Genomic DNA, 17,432 nt, shown 5'->3' with positions numbered 1-17,432 from the left:
CTCTCATTCTCTCTCTCTCTCTCTCTCTGTCTCTCTCATTCTCTCTGTCTCTCTCTCTCTCTCATATTCTCTCTCTCTCTCTCTCTCTCTCTCCACAGCTCTCTTTCTTTCTCTTAGTTTTCTAACATTTGTTTTTTCCGTAATTGTATTTTATAATAAGGCTTAATAAAAAAAATTATATATATATATTCAACAAATCTAGTTTTTCTTCTGTTTGGCGGTCAGAGCATCAAAGGAATCTCCCTAGAATTCACCTCCCGTGGCTTGTAGGCTTTGAAGGAATAAAACAATATTTCCCAAACCTTTCCCCCCCTCCCCCATCATCCAAAAGACCTTTTCGCCCAAGGTAGGCAAAACGCTTTAGTTGAAATGTCCCTGTTGTGATTGTGTGATGAACTTGCGTGACATTGCCCAAAGAAAAACTACTTTGGCTCAATTTGGGATAATTTGGGAAGCCTTGGGATAAAAGCTAAAAGATGTCTGGGCAGATATGTGGGGAGAAAATGTAATTTTTCCCCCCTAGCATCGGCATGCGACATGTCTGCAAGGAGAAGCAAAGTCCACAGACCGGAGATACCCAGGAGCAGAGACAAGCCCTAGTTAAAGACAGGAAGAGAGAGAGAGAGAGGAGATAGAAATAACAATGAACTCTTGAGGGTCCCTTGGACTGCAAGGAGATCCATCCATTCGGTCCATCCTAAAGGAAGTCAACCCTGACTGTCTTTGGGAAGGTCAGATCCTGAAGGCGAAGCTCATCTGAGAAGAGAGGGCTCCTTGAAAAAGGCCTGATGTCGGGAAAGATGGAAGGCAAAAGGAGAAAGGGATGGCAGAACTCCAGATAGTTAGAAAGGGTCGAAGAACATGAATTTGGGTAAACTCCCGGAGATAGTGAAGGACGGGGGAGGGGGAGGGGGCAGGGTATCTGATGGGCTGTGGTCCACGGAGTTGCAAAGTGTCGGACACCACTTAGTGACTAGACAACAACAATAGAAAAATAGACAGGAAAATCTGTTAGCATTCCTGAACTACGTAGGGGAAGGAAAGAAGGAAGGAAGGAAGGAAGGAAGGAAGGAAGGAAGAAAGAAAGGAAGGAAAGAAGGAAGGAAGGAAGGAAGGAAGGAAGGAAAGAAAGAAAGAAGGAAGGAAGGAAAGACGGAAGGAAGAAGAGAAAGAGAAAGAAGGAAGGAAAGGAGGGAGGGAGGGAGGAAAAAAGGAAGGAAGGAAGGAAGGAAGGAAGGAAGGAAGGAAGGAAGGACAAAGCAGACCCAAGCATTTTTGAAGCAGAATATTTGAATATTTGAATCACTTAAATCTGGTATTATACCTTCTGCAGAGTCCTGTTAGTGTAAATTTGTTTACTTTATTATACATTTGCTATCCCGCCTTTGTTATTTTTTATAAGTAACTCAAGGTGGCAAACACAGTTAAGACTCCTTCCTCTTCCTCTTTTCCCCACGACAACCCTGTGAGGTGGGCTGGGCCGAGAGAAAACGACTGGCCCAAACTCACCCAGCCGGCTTTTGTGGTGAAAGTAGGACCGGCGTATATTTTCACAGAAAGGCCTGTAATACACTCGGTTGTAAAATGCACACTGTCCTAAGCTGGTATAGTAACAAACAGGGCTCTCTTTTACTTGTTAGCATTGTGTGTGTGTGTCTGTGTGTGTGTGTGCCCACAAAGTTGCACACCTTATTTCGGAAAAACCCATATCAATATAGTTACGCCATCTGAATGCAGGTGACGTTATGACATTTTGGGGAATTTCTAGCAAGAATAGCAGAACGTTTGTCCGAAACACAGAATCTGAAAAAGATTCTACCATGAAATTATTTCTGGGGAAACCGCCATTTGGAATACAGGCAGTCCTCGACTTACGGCAGTTCATTTCAAAGTTGCAACGGCACTCCAAAAAGGGACAGGACCGTTTTTCACTCTTACGACCGTCGTGGCATCCCTAAAAAGTCACCTTGTCCAAATTGGCAACTGACTCCTATTTATGACGGTCGCAGCGTCCTTGGGAGGGGTCACCTGATCCCCTTTTACGATCTTCTGACAAGCAAAGTCGTAATGGGGAAGCCGGATTCACTTAGCGACCGTGAGACTCACTTAACAACCTCAGGGATTCAACTCACCCACGACGGGAAGAAAGGTCGTAAGATGGGACAGCCCTTCAGCGTTACAACCGTCCCAAATATGGATCGATTGACAAGCATCCAAATTTTGATCAGGTGACCCCGGGGATGTGGCAATGGTTGTGAGTGTGAAAAACAGCCAGGTCCCTTTTTTTGGGTAACTTCAAAGAGTCACTACATGAACCGTTCTAAGGCGAGGACTACCTGTGCCTTACTTGTGGATTACATCACCAAAGCGGCAGGCGAAGGCAACGGGGCGGGTCCATTTCCTGCATGTTGGAAATGGGGCATTGTGGGAAAATCCAGGAAAATTGCTCACCGGGACACAGGTGTGATTAGAAACGTAGCCCTCACTAGCTGTTATAACAAAAATTTCAGGGCTTAAAGATGAGATAGTAGACATCAAGAGAAAAAGAGAGGAAGTATTTAATGTTGAAATAAGTGAAAATTTTTGGGTTACCAAATTTAAGACACTAGGAAATTAATAGAAAATAAGAGTGTTATACTGCATTATCAATTAGTTGGTGTAAGATGGTGAGAAATAGAATATATTTAAATAGATAAGACGTGCATTCTGAACGTTAGATTTTGTGATGAATTGTGATAAAGGGAATTGTGGTCATTTAAAACTTGGAAATTATAAATATTAAATGTTTAAGTTAAATATTAATGGGAAACTAAAAATTGGGAACAGATTTTATTTTCCTGGGCTCCAAGATCACCGCAGACGGGGACTGCAGCCAAGAAATTAAAAGACGCCTGCTCCTGGGGAGGAAAGCCATGGCAAATCTAGACAGCACACTAAAAAGCAGAGACGTCACCCTGCCAACAAAAGTGCGTATAGTCAAGGCTATGGTCTTCCCAATTGCAACGTATGGCAGTGAAAGTTGGACCATAAAAAAGGCTGAGCGCCAAAGAATGGAGGCCTTTGAACTCTGGTGCTGGAGAAGACTCCTGCGAGTCCCTTGGACTGTAAGGCGATCAAACCGGTCGGTCCTAGAGGAGATCAACCCTGACTGCTCTTTAGAAGGCCAGATCCTGAAGCTGAAACTCAAGTACTTTGGCCACCTCATGAGAAGGAAGGACTCACTGGAGAAGAGCCTCATGCTGGGAAAGATTGAGGGCAAGAGAAGAAGGGGACGACAGAGAATGAGGTGGCTGGATGGAGTCATTGAAGCAGTAGGTGTGAGCTTAGATGGACTCCAGAAGATGGTGGAGGACAGGAAGGCCTGGAGGAACGTTGTCCATGGGGTCGCGATGGGTCGGACACGACTTCGCAGCTAACAACAACAACAAAAATTGGGAAAAAACTAATTAGGACATTGATTGTCTATGAAGATCAAATGTTAAGATAACCAGGATACGTATAAACTAAACATTATTGATAAAGGTGAGAAAGTTATTTCTTTTTAATTGATAAAATAAGAATTATTGAGACAGTAAACACACCAAGGGGAAAAGAGAGGAGATACCGAATGTCATAGTTTGGGACTTGTAGTAAAGATATTGGCACATAATTGAATTATCAATCAACTCAGCCGCCACGCTGCTTTTTAAATATTTAAATGTAGAACTAGAAAATCAAGAAAACTTTTTTTAAAAAGAAAAGAAACGTAGCCCTCGCTCGGGAAGCGGCCAGAATAGGCAACATTGCACAGCTCCCCAGGCAGGACAGAGGGGTAGGAAGCCACAGCGGAGGAGGAGGAGGAGGAGGAGGAGGAGGAGGAGGAGGAGGAGGAGGAGGAGGAGGAGGAGGAGGAGGAGAACGATGACTGTGGGGCCCTTGGTGCTCTCTGAGCTGGGTTGTTTTCTTGAAGACATTTTATGACCCAACTATGTAACATCATCCGTACTAGAGAAGGTATGCAAGAAGAGGAGGAGGAGGACTGTGGGTCCTTGGTGCTCTCTGAGCTTGTTCATTTTCTTGCAGATATTTTATGACCCAGCTCAGGAACATTGTCAGTGCTAGAAGAAAGTGAAGTTCGGGGGGGGGGGGAGGAGGAGGAGGAGGAGGAGGAGACTGTGGGGTCCTTGGTATTCTCTGAGTGTGGTTGTTTCCTTGTAGACATTTCATGACCCAGATAGGTAACATTATCAGTGCTGGAAGGAAGGGGGGGGGGGTTAAGAGAGGAGGGGGAGGGGGAGGGGGAGAGGGAGGGGGAGAGGGAGGGGGAGGAGGAGAACTGTAGGGTCCTTGATGCTCTCTGAGCTGGGTGGTTTCCTTGCAGATGTTTCAGGACCCAACTAGGGAACATCATCAGTGCTAGTGAGAGAGTAAACAAATAGCAGGGGGCGAGGATGGCTGGAGTGAGGGGCGGTGTGGAGGAGGAGGTAGTGGATGGCTTCCTGCACTGGCCAATACAAGCAGTCCTCGACTTACGATCACAACGGAGACCCCCCCATTGCTAAGTGAGACAGTTGATAAATGAGCTTTGCCCCCTGTCTTCCCACAGCTGTTAAATGAATCACTGCAGTTGTTAAGTTAGTAACCCAGCCGTTAAGTGAATCTGGCTTTCCTCTTCACTTCGCATGTTCAGACGGTCGCAAAAGGGGATCACGTTGACCCCAGGACGCTGCCACCACCATAACTATGAGTCAGTTGCCAAGTGGCCAAATTTGGATCGCGGAAAGGATGGGGATGCAGCGTGAAAACGATTTGGGGGGGGGAAAAATCCCTTTCCCCCCCCCAATGCCGTCGTAACTCCGAACGCTCTCTAAATGCACGGCTGTAAGTCGAGGACTTACCCGTATCCCCAAATCTTCACTCACGACGTCAAGGTTTTAAGGAGAGACCGTAGACACAGCTTGAATGTGGCAACGAGATGGTGTGAGTCGAATTGTCTCGTGTGATTGTGCCCTGTCCAAACTGCCAGCAGGCCCCAGGGCCTGACCCCTTTTTGACCCCCAACAATACGGCTGCCCCCTTGAGATGGGGGCACGAGTCTAGCGGGCCTGAAGCCACATGTTGGTGATACCCTATACCAGGGGTCTTCAAACGTGGCCCTGTTATGACTTGTGGACTCCAACTCCCAGAATTCCTCAGCCAGCAAAGCTGGCTGAGGAATTCTGGAAGTTGAAGTCCACAAGTCATAACAGGGCCACGTTTGAAGACCCCTACCCTATACCATGATTGGGCAACCTGCCAACTTTACGACCTGTTGGTTTGAGAGATTGATTGAAACCAGTCAACACGCTGCTCTTTTCCATCTCTGTGCAAATATTTCCTCTTCTTTGCCCCCCCCAGAGATGTGAAGTGACCCTGCGCCCCTTTCCTGGAGAAACAGCCCAGAGGGAGGGCTGAGACCCCAGAAAGTGTGCAAAGAAGAGTAACAAAGGGGGACTGGAGGCTCAAATATGCAAAGAACGGTTGCAGGTCTAGTAGCCTGTTGAAAAGAAGACTAGAGGGGACATGAAAGCCAGTATTTGAGGGGTGGCCCCAAAGAAGAGGAGAGGTGGGGTCAAGCTATCCTCCAAAGCGCCCGAAGGCAGGACGAGAAGCAACGGATGGAAACTAATCCAGGAGAGAAGCAACCTGGAATTAAGGAGAAACTTCCTGACAGTGAGGAATAATTAACCAGCAGAACTCCTGGCCTCCAGAAGGGGTGAATGCTCCAACTCTGGAGGTTTTTAAGAAGAGACTGGACAAGCATTTGTCTCAAATGGTATAGGGTCTGCTGCCTGAGCAGAGGGCTGGACTAAATGACCTCCAAGGTTCCTAGTGATCACTCCTGGAGAAGCCCCAGACCCAGAAACAGCTTTCCTCCATTTGAAGGATGTTCATCGTAAAGTGCAGAGATAAAAACGTCTGTGGAAATTCTGACCTGGATGATTGTAAATCTCCATTGACCTTTACAGTATAATTGATTCTGACGAACTATTTGGCATTTTTCCCCCCTGCTAATATCTTCCACTGTTATGCACTACCCGGTATTCAAACCCACCGTGATTAATTCCCCGCCCCCGCTCTTATTACACATTATCTGGCATTATTACCTACTGTGATGAACCGTCTGGTCCTGCCTTATACCTCCGTGGTCGCCACATGTCAACACTGGCTTGGTAGCCCATAATCGGCCAGTCCGCCGTCAGCTCTTATTCATCACAGATATTCACCGATATTCCGATTTTTACACCTGACTTTCCGCCACCGGGAGGGAGGGAGGCGGGTCCCAGGCGGAAGCCCCCACCCCTCACCCCGCAGCAGTTTCCAAGGCAAACGGATTTTTGCACCCACGCAGGCCCGCCCGTTCACACAAACACACAGTGGATCTCCTTGTCTGGATGCCAGGTCTACTAAATGGGGAGGGGGGGGGTAGGATCTGGATGGAAGGAGCGGGGTGTTCCAGGGAGAAATTTCGCCCCAGCCCTTCTCCTCGGCTTTCTGAGCTTGCGGTGGGGATCTAGTCCCGCCGCCCCTTTTTTTTTAAAGCAGATCTGCAGAACCCAGCCGATCCCGTGGCCCGTGGGGGGGGAGCGAGGGGGGGCGGGGGGACTTTGCTGAACGCCCCTTAAATGCCAGCCCAAAGTGGAGCCCGTTAGCCAGAAATCTGGAGGGCTCCCGTTTGTGGCTGCGCTTTTTCCCCGACCCGCCAACCGTTCAGACGTCACTAATACCCACCCAGGAATGAGAAACACGCTTTCCGAGTCGCGTCCCGGAGCCTGAGGCGAAGGGTGACGGCGGGTGTGTGTGTGGGGGGGGGGGGGAACCCCCTTCCTTTGGCAGCTTCCCTGCCCGCTCTTGTTAGAGCAGCGTTTCCCAACCTTAGGAACTTGAAGATGCGTGGACTTCAACTCCCAGAATTCCCCAGCCAGCTATGCTGGCTGGGGAATTCTGGGAGTTGAAGTCCACGCATCTTCAAGTTCCTAAGGTTGGGAAACGCTGTGTTAGAGGGTCCAAGCGAGAAAGGCCAGTCAAACGCTTCCGGTTTTAGTTTTAATTTTTTTAAAAAAAAATCTACCATGCTTAGCAATTGAAATCTTGAGGAAGCGTCTCTCTGCGGAACGCCAGGCCCGTGTTCCTGCTTCGAATTCCCACGCCACGGCAAGTAGGCTACGGGAATTGATCTCCTGGTGGTCTCCCTTCCGAGGCCTAAGCAGGCCTAAACCCTAATTTGCCGCTGTTTCTCCTTTCACAACAGATCTCAGCAAGGTCCGCTTTATGCAACCGCCCCCCCCCCCCCGGATGGAAGCGAAAAAATGAAGAATTCACCTTTATCCATTTCAGATTTGAACAAGAGAGTTCATCTTGGCTTCCTAAAGTTCCGAGCGTTTATTCGTTTACAGTATTTATCGTATTTATGTGCCCCCCCTCGCCCCCAAATTTCACAAGGGGGGGCTCTGGACGAAAGACAGCAATTTCCCTCGCAAACCGGGGAAAGAGGTGAACTTCCCCAAGACAAAAACAAAAAACAACGCAAAACAGACCCGAAATCGGAGCGTCGCCGTTTGAATGCCGTGTAGAGAGACACGTGTCGGGTTGATTCGTAACTGCCGATGGATCCTTGGCTTAGCTTTTTGTTTTAAGTCCGTTGCCACAGGCCTCCTGGTAAACAGCGCGCCTTACAGACGTGTACAAATCTTTCGTGGGATGCGCGCGAGCCTCTTTATCTGAAAAATACCAGACAATTCCTCGCGTGTTAAGCCGTCGAGTGCCAAAACGACGCCTTTCGGAACGAAATCTCCAGTGAAATTTCTCGCGCGCGCATTTACGCAGGGTAACAGATAGTAGGCCCGTTCGCGCGCCCACGGCCTGGAGTTTTATGAAATCTGATTTTATGTTTTATTCAAACCGGGGAGACGGAAAACAGCTTTTCCTCTCCTCGTTTCTAACGGCGGCATCCAACTTTGCGGAAGCCTACGGTTGTAAATAACACACACACACACACACACACACAAAACGCTGCGCTTGCGATCTAGGCCTCCATTTATCATTTATCAGAAATAAATCCGCGATCGAAGAGTTCCCAATGAAGTCAATTGCCATTTTCGGGGCGGCGGGGGGGGGAGGGGCAGGCTGAAAAAGAGAGCCTTCTTCCCCCCCCACCACCCCCGTTTTCGCCCTGCAATATTTCCTCGCTAGCTAAATAAAATAAATAAATAACATATCCGCGCGCCCATCTATATTAATAATGTAACAAGATAAGCCGTCGAGAAGCCAAGGATACGAAGGAAAGGAAACGAACAGATAGATTGAACAACCCTTTGCGCTTAAATAATGAAAGGGGAATCCACGCTCCGAGCCCCCTCCCCGCCCTCGTTCCCCCCCCCCCCCCAGTTTTGGGCCGATTCACGCTTTTTAAAGAAAATTTCTCCGGAGCTGAAAGCCTTCCAGCACCGCCGCGGTTCCTCCAACTCTCTCGGCGGTTACGATTTGGAAAAACGAAATTGTCCCTCAGGATTCATTGTGAGCCTTTTTACCGGAGAGAAAATACATCCCCAAATTCTCACCGGCACCTGGATTTCGAATGCGAGTGGGACTTATTCTTATTTCCCCCTTCCTGGCTCCCTGGCAATAAACTATGCAGGGAAACGGGGGGCGGGGGGGGGAAACAAATTTAATAAATAAATAAGAAATAAATAAACGGAGCGCTGCCATTCTCGTTGCGTTTCTGCAGCTCGGAGCTGCCAGGGGCGGCGGGACCTAAAAGGAAAGCGGGCTGGCCAGGCGGGAAGGGAGAAGATCTCTTTGCGGAAGCCTTTGGGCGGCTCCGGAAGAGAAGGGGACCAGGGACGGGGAGGCAGCTGGGGCGGCCTTAGGGTGGTTCCCACTGGGCGCCTCTTTGCCTTCTTTCCTGCCAGGGAGGCAGGGAGGCAGGGAGGGAGGGAGGAAGGAAGGAAGGAAGGAAGGAAGGAAGGAAGGAAGGAAGGAAGGAAGGAAGGAAGGAAAATTATTAGAGGAAGGAAGGAAGGAAGGAAGGAAGGAAGGAAGGAAGGAAGGAAGGAAGGAAGGAAGGAAAAATTATTAGAGGAAGGAAGGAAGGAAGGAAGGAAGGAAGGAAGGAATGAGCTAAGCTCTGATGAGAACGGGAGGGAGGGAGGGAGGGAGGAAGGAAGGAAGGAAGGAAGGAAGGAAGGAAGGAAGGAAGGAAGGAAGGAAGGAAGGAAGGAAAAATTATTAGAGGAAGGAAGGAAGGAAGGAAGGAAGGAAGGAAGGAAGGAAGGAAGGAAGGAAAAATTATTAGAGGAAGGAAGGAAGGAAGGAAGGAAGGAAGGAAGGAAGGAAAAATTATTGAAGGAAGGAAGGAAAAATTATTAGAGGAAGGAAGGAAGGAAGGAAGGAAGGAAGGAAGGAAGGAAGGAAGGAAGGAGGAAAAATTATTAGAGGAAGGAAGGGAGGGAGGGAGAAAGAAGGAAAAATTATTAGGAAGGAAGGAAGGAAGGAAGGAAGGGGGAGGAAGAAGGAAAAATTATTAGAAGAAGGAAGGAGGGAGGAAAGGAAGGAAGGAAGGAAGGAAGGAAGGAAGGGAAAGGAAAGAGGAGAGGAGAGGAAAGAAGAGAGGGGAGGGAGGGCCGGCGGGCGAGGGGACAGCTCTGAATTCGGCCCAGGAGCTCCAGCCGAGGCGGCCCGGTCTGCCCCTCCCCTCCCCTCCCCTCCCCCCTCCGCTTCCCCTTTGTTCCCGCCGAGCCTTTGCGGGGAAACGGCGAGGGGAGCTTCGGCTCCGAAGGGGTCCCCCCGCCAAGGCCCGGGCAGCCTCGGAAAGCCATTGGGCGGGTGGGCGGGGGGGGGTGTCTAGGCGCCCAGCCGGGCTCCTCCTTGGGGTGTCGGCCAGGGAGAAGGAAGGCCCGGCCACTCGCGTGCCTTTCCGCGCGTGGGAAAACGCCGCTCGTTCTCGGGGGCGCCCAGGGCCGCCTGGCGGGGTCCTCTCCTTCTCTACGGGGGTCTCGTAGCTAAAGGAGCATCATTTTTAAAAAAAAAAATCCCCGCCGAGCCCCCCCCCCCTAGCTCCCCCCCCCCCCCCGGCGCCCTTCTCCGAACAGCTTCAGCAATGAGAATGTCTCGAAAGGGCGCGATTTCCCCAACCCGCAGATTCGGGGCAGATCCGCCAGCGCCCACATTGACGCTCCCCGTGGCGGCTTCGGCTGGGTCGCCCCGATCGTTCCCCCCCCCCCCAATTTGTGGCGAGCGGCTGGAGGCTTTTGCCAGAAGCAGCCCACAGTGTTTCCAGGATCGGGGCCTCGGCCTCCTCTTTCTCCTCCGCCTCCCTCTCCTTCTCCTTCCCCTCCTCCTCCTCCTCCTCCTCCTCGTTCGGCCTGCTCGTCTCTTCCCCCCCCCCCCCAAAGCCAGAGAGAGAGAGACCCCAATCACCTCTGAGAAACCCCTCGGCAAGCCTTCGCCGGAAGGAAGGAAGGAAGGAAGGAAGGAAGGAAGGAAGGAAGGAAGGAGAGGGAGGGAGGGGCGGCGGAGTTTTTTTTTTGGGGGGGGGAGAGGGAAAGCCGAGGAGATTTGGGGCCCGCAGAAAAGAGAAACCAGAACAAAAACGGAAGCTGCTTTCCCCCCACTTTTTTTTTTGTTGTTGTTGTTCTCACGCGCAGGTTACGAGTTTGCTCGCTTCCCCGGTTTAATTCAGGACGCTGTTTTTGACCTTTAAAACTCTCGGGAGGGGGGTGTATCCCGGAGCCGCCTTCTCCCCGATTATATTTGACCCTGCTTCAGATCCGGAACACATTACGGGGTCCCATCCTTTAGGAAACGACCCTTTCCAGACGTTTCCAAGCGGTGGGCCTTCTCTCTGCCGGGGTGCCTGCTCTGTCTCCCCCCAACCACCCACCCACCCACCCCTCAAACGAGGCTGTTCTCATCCCTGTTTGACTTTCCCACGATCCCTCCGAACCCGGTTGGGCCGTCAGGCCTGCGGACCACCCCAGAGAAGCGGGGAACTGTTCGCCGTTCTTTGAAACCATTAGGTTAACCCTAATTATCGTGTTGTTTCCTCTGAGAATTAGAATTAGGAGTCTTTGTTGGCCAGCCGTGGTTGGGAAGCCCAAGGAATTCGCAGTGCACGTCCAAGCAGCAGCCATCAATCGCGATCACAACGTAAAAATGCATCCGTCCTCAAATCTTTTAATCTTTTCATTCTCTTTTAACTTTGTATTTTATATTGATGTGATTTTAACATGGCCCGTAAACCGCCCTGAGTCCTTCGGGAAAGGGCGGTATAGAAATCTAATAAAATCTAAAATCTAAATCTAAATCATTAAGGAAGGACTGCTTCGTTTTTCGCTTTGCCGCTGCGCCACTGAGAGTCGCCGGCCGCGAGGTGGGAAGCTACGTAAGTCTGAGGATTTTTTTTTTAAAAAAAAAACAAATTAAAAATATGGAAAATAAATTGGGTAAAGGCGGGAGGTCTTTACTATACCACAAGGGAAGGCTGCGCGGAGGCTCGCGCGTGGGCCTCCTTGCAAACCTCCGCGCCAGGGCCTCGCCGGTCCATGAAGCCCGTGCAAAAATCTCCAGGGATCAACCCCAAGGCCAGCGATCCACCGAAAACCACCGGATCGAAAGGCTGAAGGGCCTGATCCCCGGACGGGTTTTTTTTTTCCCCCGAGGCTGCCCGCAGGCTTCCTCCGAGGCAAACGGCTCCAAGAGCGGCCGCCGAAACGCGGCGAAAGAATCAAACCGAACGATTTTTCCAATTCACTAATTTGCTTTTCTGGGGAGGCCTGGCGTGAATCAATAACGGGGCACCGGGCAGGGGAGTTGCAGAGAGCGAGATCCAGCCCAGGCGGCACATTTTAGGGGGGAAACCAGCAAAGGCTTGGTGGGGAGAAAAAAAAATCGAGATTTTCCGGCGGCGTCCCCGGCGATGCAAACCAAGCTCGGCTCAGCTTCGGGGGTGGGGGGACCGGATCGGCCGCCTGAACCCGAAAGGCGTTCAGAAGCCCAGGCCTCGAGGTCCGAGGAAGCGCCTTCACGGAGGGCGACGGAGGGAAGGGAGAGACGGAGGCCGAAACAGCGGCGGCTCGGGGCCTAGGCGGAATCCTGCCTGCCAAAAGACGCGGGGCCAGATGGAGCCGCGGAGGGAAAGAGGCCTCGTGGGAAAGAGCGCGGACGGGCCTGGCTCGGGGGTCCCCTCCGCCGCTTTCTCTCCAGCCCCCACCCCGGGTCCCCAACCTTGGAGGGGAAGAGAAGGAGAAGCCGGAGGCCGACCCTGCACTGCCTCCCCCTCCCCAATTCCGAGGGGGAAACGGAGGAGAAACGGCGGGGAAGCCCCTGTTTTGGTCGCTTTGCATACTAGCTATTATACTAGAATAGAATAGAACAGAAAATGGAATAGAACAGAAAATGGAATAGAATAGAACAGAAAATGGAATAGAATAGAATAGAATAGAATAGAATAGAATAGAATAGAATAGAATAGAATAATGATAACAGTATAGAATAGAATAATAACAGAATAGAACAGAACAGAATAGAATAGAATAATGATAACAATATAGAATAGAATAATAACAGAATAGAATAGAATAGAATAGAATAGAATAATGATTACAGTATAGAATAGAATAATAACAGAATAGAACAGAACAGAATAGAATAGAATAATGATAACAATATAGAATAGAATAATAACAGAATAGAATAGAATAGAATAGAATAGAATAGAATAGAATAATGATAACAGTATAGAATAGAATAATAACAGAATAGAATAGAATAGAAAATAGAATAAAACAGAACAGAACAGAATAGAATAGAATAATGATAACAGTATAGAATAGAATAGAATAATGATAATCGAATAGAATAGAATAGAATATGGATAGGATAGGACAGGTTAGAATAGAACAGAACGGAACGGAATGGAATGGAATAGCAACTTTATTGTCACTTTCAATGTACACTAATCAGCATACATTAAAATGAAATTTCGTTGCATGCAGCTGTCAAAGGGTCACCACCTCCGATATACACTACATAAACACTACAACTATTATCTATTTAGTACTATGACTGCTAACATTACTACTAGCAGTAATAATTCACTTCGGGTGGCTCCTTGCCTTTCCTTCCTATGATAGACAGCTAACAAACACTACTATTAGAGAATTATTACTACTAGCATTAGTAAGAACTAATGGCATACTGGCTATTGTACTATAACTATTATTACTAGCATTAGTAGTAGTGGTAATTCCCTTCTGGTGCCGCCTTTCCTTTCCTTGGTATGACAGTGGGGCAGTTACTACTACTACTACTACCAGAGAATTATTACTAGTAGCATTACTACTACTAGTAATAATTCTCTTCTGGCCCCTTCTTGCCCTTTAACCGGCACTCCTTATTGTAGCCCCTCCGTTTTCCAGGATTTCTTTCTCTATCGGTGTAATAAGAGGTCCCAAATTCACCTTCGCATTTGTAAGTGAACCCTCCCCCCACCCCGGTTAATATCCCACTGAAATAGAGCTTGCAATTTGGGGGGTGTCCGAAAAGGGCAATTCAGACGCCTCTCGGCCTGAGCAGCAGAGACTCCCCCCCCCTCCCATTTGGACCTTCGGTCTCCGCGGCCCTTTGGGTCACTTGTAACAATTGCGGGGGTCCAGCCAACAGCCCCTCCGACCGCCGCTGCCCCCCGGAATTTCACCAGAGAGCCGAAGGGGGGGGGTAGAGCGAAGTCAGCCCCGTTCCCCACTGGGGGGGGGCTGGGTAACCACCACCACCCCGCAGCTCCCAAAGGGCTGGGTCAGTCTCCCCTCCGAGGGTCCCTTCATCTGCTTTGGGGGGTGATTTCACGGCGAGGACACCCCCACACCCCCACACACACATACACTTTTGAAACGTCAGAAGGCCCACTCTGATCTCAGCGAACAACCTCGATCAAGTCACCTCGGGAAGGCGGCAGGGGTCGCCGAAGGGGTCCCACGACAAATCTCGCCCCAGAGCAGGTAAGGAAAAGGAAGGACGCGCGCGGGGGGGGGGGGGGGCGCTGTCCGGCCAGGCCAAGCGCAGGGCCAGGTCTTTCTTCCGAAGTTGAAAGGACGCGGAAACCCCTAACCCAGGAGAAGGGACCCTCTGGGCCTGGCAGAGGATCGCGAGGGGGACCAAGAGGCCCCCCCTCTCCCCCTGCCAGATCCAAGCCATTCTTCTTGAGGTGTCTGCCCCGCCCCGTCTCCTCCCCCCCCCCCCACTTTTCTCCGAGGCTGTTTCGCAACCACATCCTCAACCGAACCGGCTCGCCGGCCCAGCTCGGGGGCTGCCTGGCAAAACCCCTTCGCTGATGCCAGCGCCCCCCACCTCTCCCTCCCACCTCCCGCGAGCTGGTCTGCGGGACTCCCGTTCCCATCCTTCCCAACCAAGGCCCGCGTCTGCGGAGGGTGATGGGGAGCGTGGCGCAAGAATGTCCCAAAGGCGGCGGGTTACGAAAGGCGGGGAGGGGGGGAGAAGGGGCATATGACCTGGGCGGGGGGAGGGGATTTCTCTTCGTGAAGGCCAAGCGGTGGGGGGGGAGAGAGAAGAACCCCGCGCTGGGCTCTTTGAGGCCGCGGTGACGCGGTTTCCCTGCGACGAGGCTGGTGCGGGGACACGCGCGCGCTCACGTCCCGTTCCCCCCCCCCCCCGCGAAGGCCGGGCAGCTTGGGGGGGGGAGCAGATGTGGGCAAGAGCGATCCTCCCAACCGCCCCACCCCGTGCATTGCCGGACTGCAAAGGCGACCCAAGACAAGTTAGCCTTTCAGCCGTTGGAGGTCTTCCAGTCTTAATTACACACACACACACACACACACAAATACAAACAAACACGCACAGGAGAAAATCTTCGCCTGAGCTCCGTCTTCCCTCCCCACCCAAAATGCACCAGCAGGAATCCAGCCTGGGCTGGCTGCTCTTCCTCCAATGCATGGAACCGGGTGAGGGGGGGGAGGGGCAGGAGACCGAAAAGGGACCCCGGTAGGAGCAACCGGGACCGGATCGGTTGGCACGAGCTGCGGCGAAGCGGGAGCCGGGAGGAAGGACCAAACGCCGGCCCGAAAGGGCAGCTGCCGCGCAGAAGGGAGGGCAGCCAGCTCGAGGCCCGCAATTGCGGGGGGGGGGAGGGGAGCGACAGGGGGCAAGGAAGCCCCAAAGGGGAGCCCGGAATCCGAGGGGGCTGAAAGAGGGACGCGCGCGGCGGGGGGGGGGGGAAGAGCTCCGTAGGGTCGCAAAGAACGGCCAGGTTTGGAGAGGAAGAAGGCTGGAAAAAGCGAGGGGTTAGGTGGGGTGGGGGTGGGGAGGCAAGAGCCCCCTGTTTTGGAGGGTCTTTGGGCGAGAGGGGGGGCATAAAAAGTCGAGAAGACGCTGCTGGGGGAGGCGGGATGTCTACAAAAGCCCTCCTACCTCTGGCATCGCTAGGCTGGGACCCTCCGAATCGGAGGCAGAGGCGGCTAACTCCGAATCAGAATCGGAATCGAGCCGGAAGGGACCCTCGGAGGTCTTCTAGTCCAGCCCCCTTGCTCAAGCGGGAGACGCCATAGCACCGTTTCAGACCGGCGGGTGTCCAGCCTCTTCTTCAAAACCTCCAGGGATGGAGCGACCCCATCGCCTCTCGCGCCCCTTACCTCGCACCAAGATCCGGCGGCAGTAATCCGTTTCGCCCGCGGGAGAGTGGCCGCCGCTTCCCGGGCCGGACTCTTGGGAAGGGCCGCTGGAAGCCGACGTCCCCGCCGCCAGGTCCTGGAGCTCCCCGCCGCCTCCTCCTCCTCCTCCGCGTCCCTTGGCGCTCTCCTTGTCCCGCGCCCGCTCGGAGGGGCCGCCGGCCTCGCCCAGGAGGAGGGCGCGTCTGCCAGAGCCGCTGAGCCCATCGCTCACGCCGGGGTGGAACATGGGCGCTTTCTCGGCAGACCCCCTGCTTCCTCCCGGCTACTTCGGCTGGCCCGCAGCGGAGCGGGAAGCCCAGGGGGGCGGCATGGTGCTCGGCGACCCTCGCCCAGCTTTCCCGCTCTGGAGGCCTCCGGCTGCCCCGGAACCTAGAGGGCGACCCCCAAAGTCCCGCAGCTGCCTCTCCTTAGAAGCCCCCCGCCGCGTTGAGAAGCTGCGGGAGTCCCGGCGGCGGCGGCGGCGGCGGCGGCGGGGGGGGAGCGAGACGCGCGGGGGTTCCGACCCTCTGCGACCCCCTCGGCCATGTCTTGCCCCCCGCCGGGCCGGTTCAGCGGCTCAAACTGCTCCGGTCGCGCCTTCCGCCTCCATCCCCGCGCTGCGCCCCTGCCGCCCGCCCGCCCGCCAGCCTGCGCGCCGTCTCCCTCTGATGAGCGAAGGGCGAGAGGGCGAGCGCAGCCAGCAAGCCCTGCCTCCCCCCGCCCCGCCCGCCCCGCCCCCGCCCGCCAGCCCAGGTTGGACTGTCCCCGGCTCCAGGCGACCCCGGCTGCGGGGGGGGGGCGCGGTGGGGGGGGGGGAGAATCTCAGCCAGAGTCCCGGCGCTCGGTCCGCCTTCGCTGAGCGAGCCTCCCCCTCCCTGAAGCTTGGGGGGGAGGGGGGGGAAGCGAGATGCGCGGAGGGAGGAGGGCGCGGGCGGATACACCCCCCCGCACGTAATTTCCTGCTTGCGGGGCCTGCCCGGTTCCTTCCTTGGCGAACAAAGAACGGCCCGGCCGCTCCCGCACAGCCGGTCAGAGCAGCCCTGGAGGAGCGCAGTGGTTGCGCCCTGCTCATTTCCCCGCTGTTCGGGGATGCAGGGCAGGAAGTTCCTCCTGGGGGCTGATCCCTTCCCTTCCTTCCCTTCCTTCTCTTCTCTTCCCTTTTGTTTCCTCCCCCTCCCCTCCCCTCCCCTCCTTCCTTCCCTTCCTTCTTTTATCTTCCTTTCCTTATTTCCTTCCTTTCCTTTCCTTCTTTCCTTTCCTCCCCTTCATTCCTTCCTTCCTTCCTCTCCCCTTCCTTCCCTTCTTTCCTTCCCTTCCCTCTTCCTTCCCTTCCCTTCTCTTCCTTTCTTCCTTTCCTTTCCTTCTCTCCCTTCCCTCTTCCCTCTCTTCCCTTCCCTTCCCTTTCCCTTCCTCCACATCTCCATCCATCCATCCATCCATCCCTCCATCCATCCGCTGAGCTGGGGAAATGCCAGGCCACCGGATTGCACAGACGGGCTCCCCCCCCCCCGAATAACCCCCAAGGGTCCTGGGACGCCTCCGGGTGTAACGGGAGTTCGCGGCCCCCGCTCGCCGGCGTCTTGCCCTGCTCAAGCTGCTTCTTGTTCTAACCAGGCCCGACCAATCTATTTCGTGAGAAAAGGACAGACCCTCATTCACACGTGACCTTGCGCGGGTTTGCCGGACGAAAACTTTCGCCTTCAACGTTTGGGGCAAAAGAGGGCGGGCGGAGCTGGTCCTAAAGCCACCCAC

The 17,432-nt window shown here is 53.1% G+C and overlaps 1 protein-coding gene across 1 annotated transcript in view; it reads right to left on the bottom strand.

Moving 5' to 3' along the window:
• Positions 1 to 16,354, bottom strand: part of VAX2 (ventral anterior homeobox 2) — a gene marked incomplete at its 3' end in the record, with an annotated part of 32,445 nt that extends 16,091 nt beyond the window's left edge. Inside the window, exon 1 of the mRNA XM_083368046.1 lies at positions 15,663 to 16,354. Within this exon, the coding sequence (XP_083224172.1) occupies positions 15,663 to 15,927 (265 nt within the window). The 5' untranslated portion in view covers positions 15,928 to 16,354. The remainder of the gene's footprint in view (positions 1 to 15,662) is intronic.
• Between the last annotated feature and the right edge of the window lie 1,078 nt (positions 16,355 to 17,432).

This window comes from Vipera ursinii (assembly GCF_947247035.1).
Source record: "Vipera ursinii genome assembly, chromosome: 7".
NCBI lineage: Eukaryota > Metazoa > Chordata > Lepidosauria > Squamata > Viperidae > Vipera > Vipera ursinii.
This window is presented reverse-complemented; position numbering and strand designations above follow the sequence as displayed.